Source organism: Ranitomeya imitator, chromosome 5 (genome assembly GCF_032444005.1).
Source record: "Ranitomeya imitator isolate aRanImi1 chromosome 5, aRanImi1.pri, whole genome shotgun sequence".
NCBI classification, from domain to species: Eukaryota; Metazoa; Chordata; class Amphibia; order Anura; family Dendrobatidae; genus Ranitomeya; species Ranitomeya imitator.
In genome coordinates this window covers 714,068,553-714,085,220 of record NC_091286.1, presented here as the reverse complement: position 1 = coordinate 714,085,220, position 16,668 = coordinate 714,068,553, and the positions used below count along the sequence as shown (strand labels likewise).

Sequence of the window (16,668 nt, the reverse complement as noted above, 5' to 3'; positions counted from 1 at the left end):
CCATCCCGCGTAATAGCCGAGCGGCCCTCCATCTCGCGTAATAGCAGAGTGGCCCTCCATTCCGCGTGTCAGGAATCCCTGACCGCTCCCACCAATTTGTCACGATTCACACCGTGACCGTCACCCCTACGTCACGGGTTGGGGTGACTTTAGGCCAACAGACGGCTATCACATGTGCAGGGGGGCTTATCTTAGTTATCCCTCCACTCCACAATGTGATGAAACAACACACACAAGGCTATTGACCTCTTAGTTTACAGCAGGGGCTTATTTTAGGTATCCCACTGCTTTTCAATATACCACGAACTGTAGGGATTTATGTATATCCCGCTTACAGTTCCACTTAACACTTGCAGCTATCTGGCGCCCCCCCTTACTCTCAGGTCAGATTAGGTACTGCACCCTGGGTAATTAGTCACCAGACAGGCTGCCTGCTATGTACGGCTATTGGGCACGCTGCAGCGACGCGATAAACTACTCCCACTCAGGCAGGAACAATAATTATCAACGCCGCAGTCGCTACAGCATCACCCAAAAGTCTGCACACGGTATCGCTGCCACCAGCTTCGATTAAACGGGTCCGAAGCTAACCCAACACAGTAGCGTATTTCTCTTAAGGAGACTTAGGGTACGTTTTTAGAGCATGGAGAAAGAACTGGCATGAAATAATATACCCCACAAATTTAGGCAGTGCTTTATCAAAATATGTTACAAAGATGTTACAAATGAGACAATTGCAAATATGTACAAGGTAATCATAACATAAAGGGGATTAAAGGAGAAAAGATAACACTCACATGTTCTCAGTTCATTGCATTGCAGGCAACCATACGTCCCAGTTCATTGGACGTGCTCAGGGCTCTTCCAGGAGAAGACAAGAAATCAAGAAGAACTCCTGCTGAGAGCCTGCCACAAACTTAAAACCTGCAGCTAGTGACATCACAGAAAGGCTGGCTTATCCAGACCCTCCTCTCCCTACATTCTGAGTACTTCAATCTTAAATTTATCTACTTTCTATAACTTCGCTACAAAACATGTCATAGTCATAACAAACCCATCATTCATCTCGGATTAACGTGAGCATTCTAATGAGATCAAATATGTCCTATCTGGGATACATATTAACAGAGAAATCCCTACTTCTTTACCAGATGGAGTTAGAAGCTCGTGTTTAGAGGGATGGGCAGATCCACCGAGGGAGAGTAAGAATATATATTTTCGTGTTCTTAACGTAAACGGTTTGCATAATATCTTACAAAAACAGAACAAAGAACTTCCATGTGTTCTACTTAGAATCCAGTTCTTGCTGGTCACTTTCCACTGCAGGGATGTCGTAAATACCTTTGCTCTCTGAGCTAGAGGTAATAAACTCTTCTCCCCCCATCCCTTGGAAAGGAAGCTCTTTGCTGAGTGAAAGGGAAGGGGGCTTTTTAGCCCACAGCCTGCTAGCAAGAGAAACTACTTATATGATATTTCATGCCATATCGTGACACCGCGTAATAGCAGAGTGGCCCTCCATCCCACGTAATAGCCGAGCGGCCCTCCATCCCGTGTAATAACAGAGCGGCCCTCCATCCCGCGTAATAGCAGAGTGGCCCTCCATCCTGTGTAATAGCAGAGTGGCCCTCCATCCTGTGTAATAGCAGAGCGGCCCTCCATCCCACGTAATAGCCGAGCGGCCCTCCATCCCGTGTAATAACAGAGCGGCCCTCCATCCCGCGTAATAGCAGAGTGGCCCTCCATCCTGTGTAATAGCAGAGCGGCCCTCCATCCTGTGTAATAGCAGAGCGGCCCTCCATCCTGTGTAATAGCCGAGCGGCCCTCCATCATGTGTAATAGCAGAGCGGCCCTCCATCCTGTGTAATAGCCGAGCGGCCCTCCATCATGTGTAATAGCAGAGCGGCCCTGTTATGTTTGCTAATGACAGGTGTTATGAAGGCAATCCAGAAACACAGTGTGCTTAGCGATCAGAGCGCACACAGTGATCTGACAAATACCCAAAAATACAAGAACGAGCTCTGAGACGTGGAAACTCTGTAGACTGCACACCTGATCCTATCCTAAACACAACTAAAAGCGGCTGTGGATTGCGCCTAACAACTACCTAGGCAACTCGGCACAGCCTAAGAAACTAGCTAGCCTGAAGATAGAAAAATAGGCCTGACTTGCCCCAGAGAAATTCCCCAAAGGAAAAGGCAGCCCCCCACATATAATGACTGTGAGTAAGATGAAAAGACAAAACGTAGGGATGAAATAGATTCAGCAAAGTGGGGCCCGATATTCTAGGACAGAGTGAGGACAGTACAGCGAACTTTGCAGTCTACAAAAAACCCTAAAGCAAAACCACGCAAAGGGGGCAAAAAAAAACCCACCGTGCCGAACTAACGGCACGGCGGTACACCCTTTGCGTCTCAGAGCTTCCAGCAAAACAAAAGACAAGCTGGACAGAAAAAAAGCAACAAAAAAGCAAAAAGCACTTAGCTATACAGAGCAGCAGGTCACAGGAACAATCAGGAGAAGCTCAGATCCAACACTGAAACATTGACAAGGAGCAAGGATAGCAGCATCAGGCGGAGTTAAGTAATGAAGCAGTTAACGAGCTCACCAGAACACCTGAGGGAGGAAGCTCAGAGGCTGCAGTACCACTTGTGACCACAGGAGTGAATTCAGCCACAGAATTCACAACAGTACCCCCCCCTTGAGGAGGGGTCACCGAACCCTCACCAGAGCCCCCAGGCCGACCAGGATGAGCCGCATGAAAGGCACGAACAAGATCGGAAGCATGAACATCAGAGGCAAAAACCCAGGAATTATCTTCCTGAGCATAACCCTTCCATTTAACCAGATACTGGAGTTTCCGTCTAGAAACACGAGAATCCAAAATCTTCTCCACAATATACTCCAATTCCCCCTCCACCAAAACAGGGGCAGGAGGCTCAACAGATGGAACCATAGGTGCCACGTATCTCCGCAACAACGACCTATGGAATACATTATGTATGGAAAAGGAGTCTGGGAGGGTCAAACGAAAAGACACAGGATTGAGAACCTCAGAAATCCTATACGGACCAATAAAACGAGGTTTAAATTTAGGAGAGGAAACCTTCATAGGAATATGACGAGAAGATAACCAAACCAGATCCCCAACACGAAGTCGGGGACCCACACGGCGTCTGCGATTAGCGAAAAGTTGAGCTTTCTCCTGGGACAAGATCAAATTGTCCACTACTTGAGTCCAGATCTGCTGCAACCTATCCACCACAGAATCCACACCAGGACAGTCCGAAGACTCAACCTGTCCTGAAGAGAAACGAGGATGGAACCCAGAATTGCAAAAAAATGGAGAAACCAAGGTAGCCGAGCTGGCCCGATTATTAAAGGCGAACTCAGCCAACGGCAAAAAGGACACCCAATCATCCTGGTCTGCAGAAACAAAACACCTCAGATATGTTTCCAAGGTCTGATTGGTTCGTTCGGTCTGGCCATTAGTCTGAGGATGGAAAGCCGAGGAAAAGGATAGGTCAATGCCCATCCTACCACAAAAGGCTCGCCAAAACCTTGAAACAAACTGGGAACCTCTGTCAGAAACAATATTCTCAGGAATGCCATGCAACCGAACCACATGCTGAAAGAACAAAGGTACCAAATCAGAGGAGGAAGGCAATTTAGCCAAGGGCACCAGATGGACCATTTTAGAAAAGCGATCACAGACCACCAAAATGACTGACATCTTTTGAGAAACGGGAAGGTCAGAAATGAAATCCATCGAAATATGTGTCCAAGGCCTCTTTGGGACCGGCAAGGGCAAAAGCAACCCACTGGCACGAGAACAGCAGGGCTTAGCCCTAGCACAAATCCCACAGGACTGCACAAAAGTACGTACATCCCGTGACAGAGATGGCCACCAGAAGGATCTAGCCACTAACTCTCTGGTACCAAAGATTCCAGGATGACCAGCCAACACCAAACAATGAAGTTCAGAGATAAGTTTATTAGTCCACCTATCATGGACGAACAGTTTCTCTGCTGGACAACGATCAGGTTTATTCGCCTGAAATTTTTGCAGCACCCGCCGCAAATCAGGGGAGATGGCAGACACAATGACTCCTTCCTTGAGGACACCCGCTGGCTCAGATAAACCCGGAGAGTCGGGCACAAAACTCCTAGACAGAGCATCCGCCTTCACATTTTTAGAGCCCGGAAGGTACGAAATCACAAAGTCGAAGCGGGCAAAAAATAACGACCAACGGGCCTGTCTAGGATTCAAGCGCTTGGCAGACTCGAGATAAGTCAAGTTCTTATGATCAGTCAATACCACCACGCGATGCTTAGCTCCTTCAAGCCAATGACGCCACTCCTCGAATGCCCACTTCATGGCCAGCAACTCTCGATTGCCCACATCATAATTACGCTCAGCGGGCGAAAACTTCCTGGAAAAGAAAGCACATGGTTTCATTACTGAGCAATCAGAACCTCTCTGTGACAAAACCGCCCCTGCTCCAATCTCAGAAGCATCAACCTCGACCTGGAACGGAAGAGAAACATCTGGCTGACACAACACAGGGGCAGAACAAAAACGACGCTTCAACTCCTGAAAAGCTTCCACAGCAGCAGAAGACCAATTAACCAAATCAGCACCCTTCTTGGTCAAATCGGTCAATGGTTTGGCAATGCTAGAAAAATTACAGATGAAGCGACGATAAAAATTAGCAAAGCCCAGGAACTTTTGCAGACTTTTCAGAGATGTCGGCTGAATCCAATCCTGGATGGCTTGGACCTTAACTGGATCCATCTCGATAGTAGAAGGGGTAAAGATGAACCCCAAAAATGAAACTTTCTGCACACCGAAGAGACACTTTGATCCCTTCACAAACAAAGAGTTAGCACGCAGTACCTGGAAAACCATTCTGACCTGCTTCACATGAGACTCCCAATCATCTGAGAAGATCAAAATGTCATCCAAGTAAACAATCAGGAATTGATCCAGATACTCACGGAAGATGTCATGCATAAAAGACTGAAACACAGATGGAGCATTGGCAAGTCCGAACGGCATCACTAGATACTCAAAATGACCCTCGGGCGTATTGAATGCAGTTTTCCATTCATCTCCTTGCCTGATTCTCACCAGATTATACGCACCACGAAGATCTATCTTAGTGAACCAACTAGCCCCCTTAATCCGAGCAAACAAGTCAGATAACAATGGCAAGGGATACTGAAATTTAACAGTGATTTTATTAAGAAGGCGGTAATCAATACACGGTCTCAGCGAACCATCCTTCTTGGCTACAAAGAAGAACCCTGCTCCCAGTGGTGATGACGATGGGCGAATATGTCCCTTCTCCAGGGATTCCTTCACATAACTGCGCATAGCGGCGTGTTCGGGCACGGATAAATTAAATAATCGACCTTTAGGGAATTTACTACCAGGAATCAAATTGATAGCACAATCACAATCCCTATGCGGAGGTAGGGCATCGGACTTGGGCTCTTCAAATACATCCTGATAATCAGACAAGAACTCTGGGACCTCAGAAGGGGTGGATGACGAAATCGACAAAAATGGAACATCACCATGTACCCCCTGACAACCCCAGCTGGATACCGACATGGAATTCCAATCCAATACTGGATTATGGGTTTGTAGCCATGGCAACCCCAACACGACCACATCATGCAGATTATGCAACACCAGAAAGCGAATAACTTCCTGATGTGCAGGAGCCATGCACATGGTCAGCTGGGCCCAGTATTGAGGTTTATTCTTGGCCAAAGGTGTAGCATCAATTCCTCTCAATGGAATAGGACACCGCAAAGGCTCCAAGAAAAACCCACAATGTTTAGCATAATCCAAATCCATCAGATTCAGGGCAGCGCCCGAATCCACAAACGCCATGACAGAAAACGACGACAAAGAGCATATCAAGGTAATGGACAGAAGGAATTTGGACTGTACAGTACCAATGACGGCAGACCTAGCGGACCGCTTAGTGCGCTTAGGACAATCAGAAATAGCATGAGTGGAATCACCACAGTAGAAACACAGACCATTCAGACGTCTGTATTCCTGCCGTTCAACTCTAGTCATAGTCCTATCGCACTGCATAGGCTCAGGTTTAACCTCAGGCAGTACCGCCAAATGGTGCACAGATTTACGCTCGCGCAAGCGTCGACCGATCTGAATGGCCAAAGACAAAGACTCATTCAAACCAGCAGGCATAGGAAATCCCACCATGACATCCTTAAGAGCCTCAGAGAGACCCTTTCTGAACAAAGCTGCCAGCGCAGATTCATTCCACTGAGTGAGTACTGACCATTTCCTAAATTTCTGACAATATACTTCTATATCATCCTGACCCTGGCACAAAGCCAGCAAATTTTTCTCAGCCTGATCCACTGAATTAGGCTCATCGTACAGCAATCCGAGCGCCAGGAAAAACGCATCGACACTACTCAATGCAGGGTCTCCTGGCGCAAGAGAAAATGCCCAGTCTTGAGGGTCGCCGCGCAAAAAAGAAATAATAATCAAAACCTGTTGAATAGGATTACCAGAAGAATGAGGTTTCAAGGCCAGAAATAGCTTACAATTATTTTTGAAACTTAGAAACTTAGTTCTATCTCCAAAAAACAAATCAGGAATAGGAATTCTTGGTTCTAACATAGATTTCTGATCAATAGTATCTTGAATTTTTTGTACATTTATAACGAGATTATCCATTGAAGAGCACAGACCCTGAATATCCATGTCCACACCTGTGTCCAGAATCACCCAAATGTCTAGGGGAAAAAAAAAAAGTGAACACAGAGCAGGAAAAAAAAAAAAAAAATGATGTCAGAACTTTTTCTTTCCCTCTATTGAGAATCATTAGTTTGGCTCCTTGTACTGTTATGTTTGCTAATGACAGGTGTTATGAAGGCAATCCAGAAACACAGTGTGCTTAGCGATCAGAGCGCACACAGTGATCTGACAAATACCCAAAAATACAAGAACGAGCTCTGAGACGTGGAAACTCTGTAGACTGCACACCTGATCCTATCCTAAACACAACTAAAAGCGGCTGTGGATTGCGCCTAACAACTACCTAGGCAACTCGGCACAGCCTAAGAAACTAGCTAGCCTGAAGATAGAAAAATAGGCCTGACTTGCCCCAGAGAAATTCCCCAAAGGAAAAGGCAGCCCCCCACATATAATGACTGTGAGTAAGATGAAAAGACAAAACGTAGGGATGAAATAGATTCAGCAAAGTGGGGCCCGATATTCTAGGACAGTGCGAGGACAGTACAGCGAACTTTGCAGTCTACAAAAAACCCTAAAGCAAAACCACGCAAAGGGGGCAAAAAAAAACCCACCGTGCCGAACTAACGGCACGGCGGTACACCCTTTGCGTCTCAGAGCTTCCAGCAAAACAAAAGACAAGCTGGACAGAAAAAAAGCAACAAAAAAGCAAAAAGCACTTAGCTATACAGAGCAGCAGGTCACAGGAACAATCAGGAGAAGCTCAGATCCAACACTGAAACATTGACAAGGAGCAAGGATAGCAGCATCAGGCGGAGTTAAGTAATGAAGCAGTTAACGAGCTCACCAGAACACCCAAGGGAGGAAGCTCAGAAGCTGCAGTACCACTTGTGACCACAGGAGTGAATTCAGCCACAGAATTCACAACACGGCCCTACATCCTGTCTAATAGCCGAGTGGCCCTCCATCCCGTGTAATAGCCGAGCGGCCCTCCATCCCACATAATAGCAGAGCGGCCCTCCATCCTGTGTAATAGCAGAGCGGCTCTACATCCTGTGTAATAGCCGAGCGGCCCTCCATCCTGTGTAATAGCAGAGCGGCCCTCCATTCCATGTAATAGCTGAGTGGCCCTCCATCCCACGTAATAGCCGAGCGGCCCTCCATTCCATGTAATAGCTGAGTGGCCCTCCATCCCGTGTAATAGCTGAGTGGCCCTCCATCCCGTGTAATAGCTGAGTGGCCCTCCATCCCGTGTAATAGCAGAGTGGCCCTCCATCCTGTGTAATAGCCGAGCGGCCCTCCATCCTGTGTAATAGCCGAGCGGCCCTCCATCCCGCGGAATAGCCGAGCGGCCCTCCATCCCGTGTAATAGCCGAGCGGCCCTCCATCCTACATAATAGCAGAGTGGCCCTCCATCCTGTGTAATAGCAGAGTGGCCCTCCATCCTGTGTAATAGCAGAGCGGCCCTCCATCCCGTGTAATAGCAGAGCGGCCCTCCATCCCGTGTAATAGCAGAGCGGCCCTCCATCCCGTGTAATAGCAGAGCGGCCCTCCATCCCACATAATAGCAGAGTGGCCCTCCATCCTGTCTAATAGCCGAGCGGCCCTCCATCCCGTGTAATAGCAGAGCGGCCCTCCATCCCGTGTAATAGCAGAGCGGCCCTCCATCCCACATAATAGCCGAGCGGCCCTCTATCCTGTCTAATAGCCGAGCGGCCCTCCATCCCGCGGAATAGCCGAGCGGCCCTCCATCCCGTGTAATAGCCGAGCGGCCCTCCATCCCGTGTAATAGCAGAGCGGCCCTCCATCCTGTGTAATAGCAGAGCGGCCCTCCATCCTGTGTAATAGCCGAGTGGCCCTCCATCCCGCGTAATAGCAGAGTGGCCCTCCATCCCGTGTAATAGCAGAGCGGCCCTCCATCCCGTGTAATAGCCGAGCGGCCCTCCATCCCGCGTAATAGCCGAGCGGCCCTCCATCCCGTGTAATAGCAGAGCGGCCCTCCATCCCGTGTAATAGCAGAGCGGCCCTCCATCCCGTGTAATAGCCGAGCGGCCCTCCATCCCGTGTAATAGCCGAGCGGCCCTCCATCCCGTGTAATAGCCGAGCGGCCCTCCATCCCGTGTAATAGCAAAGCGGCCCTCCATCCCGTGTAATAGCCGAGCGGCCCTCCATCCCGTGTAATAGCAGAGCGGCCCTCCATCCCGTGTAATAGCCGAGCGGCCCTCCATCCCGTGTAATAGCAGAGCGGCCCTCCATCCCGTGTAATAGCCGAGCGGCCCTCCATCCCGTGTAATAGCCGAGCGGCCATCCATCCTGCATAATAAATGTGTTCCGCGTTTGAATTGACTTTAACTTCCAAATATCCTTTTCTAATTTTGGATCCCATAACTTTACCCCATATTTCCTCCTTTTTGATGCTCGGCCTTCACTGCGGTGGTTTTCAGTTGTTGTTTGTTTGTGGCCTTTCTGTCTGAAGTTTAGTCTTTAACAAGTGAAATGCTGCTCAATTGGGTTGAGATCAGGTGTGGGGTAAAGAAAAAGGGGCAGAGCCTTAGGGCCACCAAAAGCGAGGGAAGGATGAGGAGGCAATATGGGAATGGGAGACCCTAAATATGGATTTAGTCAGGTATGAGGAGATCCAGGAGAGGACAAAGTCTGTGATACCAAGGGAACCGTGGATCTGTAGTAGAAGCCAGTGGTCGAGTGTGTCAAAGGCAGAGGACAAGTCTAGAAGTATAGAGAATGGTCTGTTCACCTTGACCGTAAGTCGCATATAACTTTAGTTAAAGTGGTTTCAGTGGAGTATTGGTGATGGAAGCTGGATTGTAGGTTGTCTTAGAGTAGGTTAGATGAGAGGTGGGAGGAAAGTTCAATGTGGACGTTATGTTCGATGGGTTTGGAGCTGAACGAAAGCAGCAATATGGCATGATATCTGGACGTAGAGGTCAGGTCAAGGGGTTTTCTTCAGGATATGTATGATTGTTACAAGTTTTGAAAGTAAAAGGGAAGTTACCAAAAGTTAAGGTTGAAGTGATGAGCTAGGGCCGGGATAAGCACGGTGGTGAGGTTGACTAGGAGATGGGATGGAGATCATGTGCACAATAAATAAATAATATAACAATAAATAATAATAATAATAATAATAATGTGCACAAGTGGTGATGCATGATATGAAGAGAAAGTTGCAGGGGACAATGGTGGACAGAGGAGGAAGGTAAAAGTGTTGAGTTACTGTTTTGGGTTGTGGGATAAAGAAAATCTGAGGGTTGTTCAGTATTCCTGTTTAGCAGAGCTAAGGGCCAACTTGAATGTGAGTATTGCTTGTATGAATACGGTCCTGTCCTCCTGTGAGTGCGTTTTCTTCCAGCACAGCTCTGCAACCTTGGACACTTGGCAAAGCTTTTTTGTTAGGTTGCTGTGCAAGGTTTGCCTATTGATCTGTAGCCTTCTGTTGTGTTTTGAGAGGAGCAACTGACTCAACAGCTGATGTCACTGTGGCATTATAGAAAATGGTGGTGCTGTCTGTGTCATGGAATGAAGATAATGGAGGACTGTGATAGCAGTGAGTCCCAGATTGTCAAAATGTGAGATGTTTCTGCAGGGAAGTGCAAGCTGTTTGACTTGGGGGGAGGGGTGGTGCAGGTGAAGAGAACAGGAATTAAAATGTGCTTAGAAGGTGATGAGATATGGGGAGAGGTGAGGTTCTAAGGTTAAACCAGGAACAGAGGCTGAAGACTAGGTTTAGTATATGTCTGTGTGGGTGGCTGTAGAGGACCATTGTCATTGCACAAGACCAAGTGATGAAGTAAGTGACAAAAGTTTGGAGGCTGCAGATTGATTGTTTAATGGGGATGTTGAAATCACCAATGATGATGGTGGGAATGTCAGAAGAAAGACATCACATGAGTAATTTTTTTTATCAATTCCTTTAATTTTTCTAAGAACATTTCACTATAATAGATTTTCAGAAGTCTTATCACCACTCTATCACGATGCTGGCAGCCAAAAACCACAAGAGTCTAGTGACCTAACATCAGTCCCCTTGGTCTGGAGTCGATTATTAGATTGTGATGTGTTTTGCAACCGTTTACCGTATCTTACTTTGTCAATAATTGCACTTTTCTACCTGACTTGTAATTTTTCTGAACTTTTGTTACGTTAAATATAATGATTAAAATATCTATATAATTATTAAAGTTTTATTAAAATAATGTTCTATTCTTGGCAGATGATTGGACCAGGAGTTCAGAGGAACATGCGATGTCTTCAGATTTTAAAGCAGGTAATAGTGGATTCACTCAAGATGCAAATGAAGAGCATGTCATTCTCCCGGATTTCCCTGAAGCCATTCACAGCACCGATTTGGCATCTGATCTTTGTAATGAAGTCCTATCTTCTGATTCATTACAATCTCCTATGGAAAATAAAACTCACATAAGAGGAGCCCACACAGGGCAGAAGCCATATTCCTGTTCAGATTGTGGTGAATGTTTTACCCTAAAAACAACTCTTCTTGTACATCAAATAAGCCACACCGGAGAGAAGTTTTATTCGTGTTCGGAATGTTCAGAAACGTTCACTCTGAAATCAAATCTTGTTGCACATGAGAGGATTCACAGAGCAGAGAAGCCGTATTCATGTTCAGAATGTGGGAAATGTTTTACTCTGAAACCAAATCTTGTTATACATGAGAGAATTCACACAGGAGAGAAGCCGTATTCATGTTTAGAATGTGGGAAATGTTTTACACTGGAATCAAATCTTTTAACACATGAGAGAATTCACACCGGAGAGAAGTTGTATTCATGTTCAGAATGTGAGAAATCCTTTAGTCTGAAAGCAAGTCTTGTTGCACATGAGAAAATTCACACAGGAGAGCAGTTGTATTCATGTTCAGAATGTTGGAAATGGTTTACTATCAAATCAAGTCTTATCAGACATCAAAAGCTTCACACAGGGGCAAAGCCATTTTCATGCTCCGAATGTGGGAAGTGTTTTAGTTTGAAATCAAATCTTGTTGCACATCAGAGAAGTCACACAGGTGAAAAGTCTTATTCCTGTTCTGAATGTGGGAAACGTTTCACTGTGAAATCAAGTCTTGTTAGACATCAGAAAAGTCACACAGGAGAGAAGCCGTACTCATGTTCAGAATGTGGGAAATGTTTTACTGTGAAATCAAGTCTTGTTACACACGTGAGAACTCACGCACAAGAGCGCTCACAGCAGATAATGTATTTTAATGACCAGAATGAGGAAAATATTTTAGCATGAAATCCACTTTTTTTTTAAACAACAAAGAGCTCTTGTAGGGGAGAAGCCATATTCATGCTAAGAATGTGGAAAATTCGCATTTTATTCTTTGTTGCTGCTGATGTTTTATCCTCCACTGAACATGATTTGAAGTGAATAAAAGTTTTTTTTTCACTACCTCGTTGAGCTGGATTCCTCATCTTTTTCTCAGATAATTCTTTACAGGGAAATCTCATCTTGTTAGATATGAGCGAAGTCACACAGGAGAGAATCTGTTTTTTATGGATAGCATAGGGACATTAAGTAGCTAGCAAAAGGTTTTAGGCAGGTTTGGTAGAAATGCTACGGAGTAAGAAGCTTTCAAAAATAGGAGTGTGAATTGGCAATTGAAAATAAACAAAAATGCAAAGTGAATGAACAAAGGAGAAATCTTAATCCCATCAATATTTGGTGTGAATGCCCTTTGCCTTCATCAATTCTTCATGGTCATTTTCAGCGTCGGACTGGAGCACCTTGGGCCCACCAGAGAAAATCATTCTTGGGGCCCACTATGTAGCTACATAGAAATAGATACAAGACCACCAACTGTGCGGTAAAAAGCGCTAATATCAGGGTATAATATAAGGTAGTTCACGTCTTAATAATGTAGCAAGGGTTGGGGTAGCCCCCTCACAGAATATAATGTAGCCCCCTCATAAAATATAATGCAGTCCCCTCTCATAGAATATAATGCAGCACCCCACAAAATATAATGCAACCCTCTCAGGTATGACGCAGTCCCCACCATAGAATATAATGTAGCACCCCATAGGGTATAATGCAGCCCCCCCCCCATATAGTATAATGCCACCCACCACAGAATATAATGTAGTCACGAGAGAATGCAGTTCCACCACAGAATATAATGCAGCCCCCCCATAGAGTATACTGTAGCCCCCTCATATAGTATGATGTAGCCCCCATAACATTATGTAGTCCCCTGAGAGAATAATGCAGCCCCCCATAGAGTATACTGTAACCCCTCATATAGTATGATGTAGCCCCCCATAATATAATGTAGTACCTTAAGTATAATGCAGTCCCCCCACAGAATATAATGTAGCCCCCCAGGGCCGTATTTAGAGTTTCTGCTGCACTAGGCACTTTTAGCGCTGCCTCCCCTTTTGGTGAGTATGACACTATCGGCAGTGACTTTGGCAAGAATCGCTGTTGTGAAAGTCGCCTTTTGCAGCAGATCGGGCAGATTTTCTGCATCTGCCGCGTAACGGATCAGTTACGGCAACATTGCATTATGCCTCATTCATTCCCTATGGGATTTGCGGCACTTGCCGTGATCTGGCAAATGCGGTACCATACCTCCCAACTTTTGAAGAAGGGAAGGAGGCATAAAGTTTGCGGCGCGCGTAGTGCGCCGTGGCAAATTTTAGGCCACGCCTCTGACCAGACCCATTTCACAACTAGTCACACCCATATCCAAGTCCCAACCGCAGCCATTTAGCACTGCTGATCACACTGTTTTATATACAATAATTATAAGCAAACAAAAATATGGCCACACAGTGCTCCATACTGTATAATGGCCACACATGATGCTCCATACTGTATAATGGCCACACATGATGCTCAATACTGTATAACGGCCACCACACATGATGCTCCATACTGTATAATGGCCACACATGATGCTGCATACTGTATAATGGCCGCACATGATGCTCAATACTGTATAACGGCCACCACACATGATGCTCCATACTGTATAATGGCCACACATGATGCTGCATACTGTATAATGGCCACACATGATGCTCAATACTGTATAACGGCCACCACACATGATGCTCCATACTGTATAATGGCCACACATGATGCTCCATACTGTATAATGGCCACACATGATGCTCAATACTGTATAATGGCCACAACAGTTCTTCATACTGTATAATGGCCACACATGATGCTCCAGAGTGTATAATGGCCACACATTGCTCCATACTGTATAATGGGCAGACAGTGCTCCATACTGTATAATGATCCCACATAATGCTCAATACTGTATAATGGCGACAAATGATGCTCCATACTGTATAATGGCCACACATTGCTCCATACTGTATAATGGCCAGACAGTGCTCCATACTGTATAATGATCCCACATAATGCTCAGTACTGTATAATGGCGACAAATGATGCTCCATACTGTATAACGGCCACACATGATGCTCCATACTGTATATTCCCCCCTGTATGGCTTAGATTCCTCCCTGTATGGCTTAGATTCCCCCCTGTATGGCTTATATTCCTCCCTGTATGGCTTAGATTCCCCCCTGTATGGCTTATATTCCCCCCTGTATGGCTTAGATTCCCCCCTGTATGGCTTATATTCCCCCCTGTATGGCTTATATTCCTCCCTGTATGGCTTAGATTCCCCCTGTATGGCTTATATTCCCCCTGTATGGCTTATATTCCTCCCTGTATGGCTTATATTCCCCCCTGTATGGCTTATATTCCTCCCTGTATGGCTTATATTCCCCCTGTATGGCTTATATTCCCCCCTGTATGGCTTATATTCCCCCCTGTATGGCTTATATTCCCCCCTGTATGGCTTATATTCCTCCCTGTATGGCTTATATTCCCCCTGTATGGCTTATATTCCTCCCTGTATGGCTTATATTCCCCCCTGTATGGCTTAGATTCCCCCTGTATGGCTTATATTCCCCCCTGTATGGCTTATATTCCTCCCTGTATGGCTTATATTCCCCCCTGTATGGCTTATATTCCTCCCTGTATGGCTTATATTCCCCCCTGTATGGCTTATATTCCTCCCTGTATGGCTTATATTCCCCCCTGTATGGCTTATATTCCTCCCTGTATGGCTTATATTCCTCCCTGTATGGCTTAGATTCCCCCTGTATGGCTTATATTCCTCCCTGTATAGCTTAGATTCCCCCTGTATGGCTTAGATTCCCCCTGTATGGCTTATATTCCCCCCTGTATGGCTTATATTCCCCCCTGTATGGCTTATATTCCTCCCTGTATGGCTTATATTCCCCCCTGTATGGCTTATATTCCCCCTGTATGGCTTATATTCCCCCCTGTATGGCTTATATTCCCCCTGTATGGCTTATATTCCTCCCTGTATGGCTTATATTCCCCCCTGTATGGCTTATATTCCTCCCTGTATGGCTTATATTCCCCCCTGTATGGCTTATATTCCCCCTGTATGGCTTATATTCCCCCCTGTATGGCTTATATTCCCCCTGTATGGCTTATATTCCTCCCTGTATGGCTTATATTCCCCCTGTATGGCTTATATTCCCCCCTGTATGGCTTAGATTCCCCCCTGTATGGCTTATATTCCCCCTGTATGGCTTATATTCCCCCCTGTATGGCTTATATTCCCCCCTGTATGGCTTATATTCCCCCCTGTATGGCTTAGAGTCCCCCCTGTATGGCTTAGATTCCCCCCTGTATGGCTTAGATTCCCCCCTGTATGGCTTAGATTCCCCCCTGTATGGCTTATATTCCTCCCTGTATGGCTTATATTCCCCCCTGTATGGCTTATATTCCCCCCTGCGTGACTTAGATTCCTCCCTGTATGGCGGCTTATCTCTCTGCACCAGCACCCGCTCTTGCTCCTGCTCGGCGCGCTGGCTTATGTCCTCCTTCATCCCCCCCCGTTCCCCCGTCCCCCCGTCCCCCCGTCCCTCATACTCACCTGTCCGACTCCCACTGCACGGCCGTGCTGACATCCCTCGCGCTCTGTCCCGACTCCAGGCGGCGGCGCCGGCGCAGCACCTTCTTCCTGCTTGAGCGGTCATGTGACACCGTTCATTAAGATCATGAATATGCACATATTCATGATCTTAATGAGCGGTGTCACGTGACCGCTCGTTCAGGACGAGCTGCAGTGCAGACGCCGAGACCATCGCTGGAGCAGGGTGAGTATTCAAGGCAGCGGCAGCGGGCGGCGGGGGGTGGGCCCTGTCAGCAGGGGTCAGTGCCAGGGCCCACCGGAGGATCCTCCGGTTCCCCGGTGGGCCAGTCCGAGCCTGGTCATTTTTCACCTTTGCATAGTTTTTTAAAGAAACTTGGCAAGGAGGTTGTGTCAAGGATCACAGCCGGGGGTGGAGGGTTGGCTTACCCTGATCCACCTGATGTTAACTGTTTGTCCAGTTGTCAGGACAATACACAATCATCTGACGAGTGACGTATGAGGCTGCAGCTACTTCCTTTATTAGGCCAGTTTGGAGGAAATCTCAGTGAGTATGGTATATACACCTTCAATTCCAACACATTCAGTATACACACAGGTGCTTCTCCCTAAATGAGAATATCATCAAAAAGTACATTTATTTAAATTCTTCAATGCAAAAAATGAAGCTCATATATTACATAGTATTACAAGCAGAGTGATCTATTTCACGTGTTTATTTCTGTTAATGTTGATGATTATGGCTTACAGCCAATGAAAACCCAAAAGTCGTTATCTCAGCCAATTTGCAGCTTAATGACCAGGCTAATTTTTACAATTCTAACCACTGTCATTTTATGAGGTTATAACTCTAAAACACTTTAACGGATCTCGTTGATTCTGATATTGTTTTTTCGTGACATATTGTACTTCATGTTAGTGGTAAAATGTATTCGATATTACTTGCATTCATTTATGAAAAAAA

General features: G+C 46.2%; 1 protein-coding gene across 2 annotated transcripts in view; it reads left to right on the top strand.

The window, feature by feature from the left end:
• Nucleotides 1–12,170, top strand: part of LOC138638943 (oocyte zinc finger protein XlCOF22-like) — a 129,352-nt gene extending 117,182 nt beyond the window's left edge. For both annotated transcript variants that reach the window (XM_069728700.1, XM_069728701.1), the window contains one exon: nt 10,968–12,170. In XM_069728700.1, coding sequence (XP_069584801.1) covers nt 10,968–12,010 — 1,043 coding nt within the window. In that variant the 3' untranslated portion in view covers nt 12,011–12,170. The remainder of the gene's footprint in view (nt 1–10,967) is intronic.
• The last annotated feature ends 4,498 nt before the right edge of the window (nt 12,171–16,668 follow it).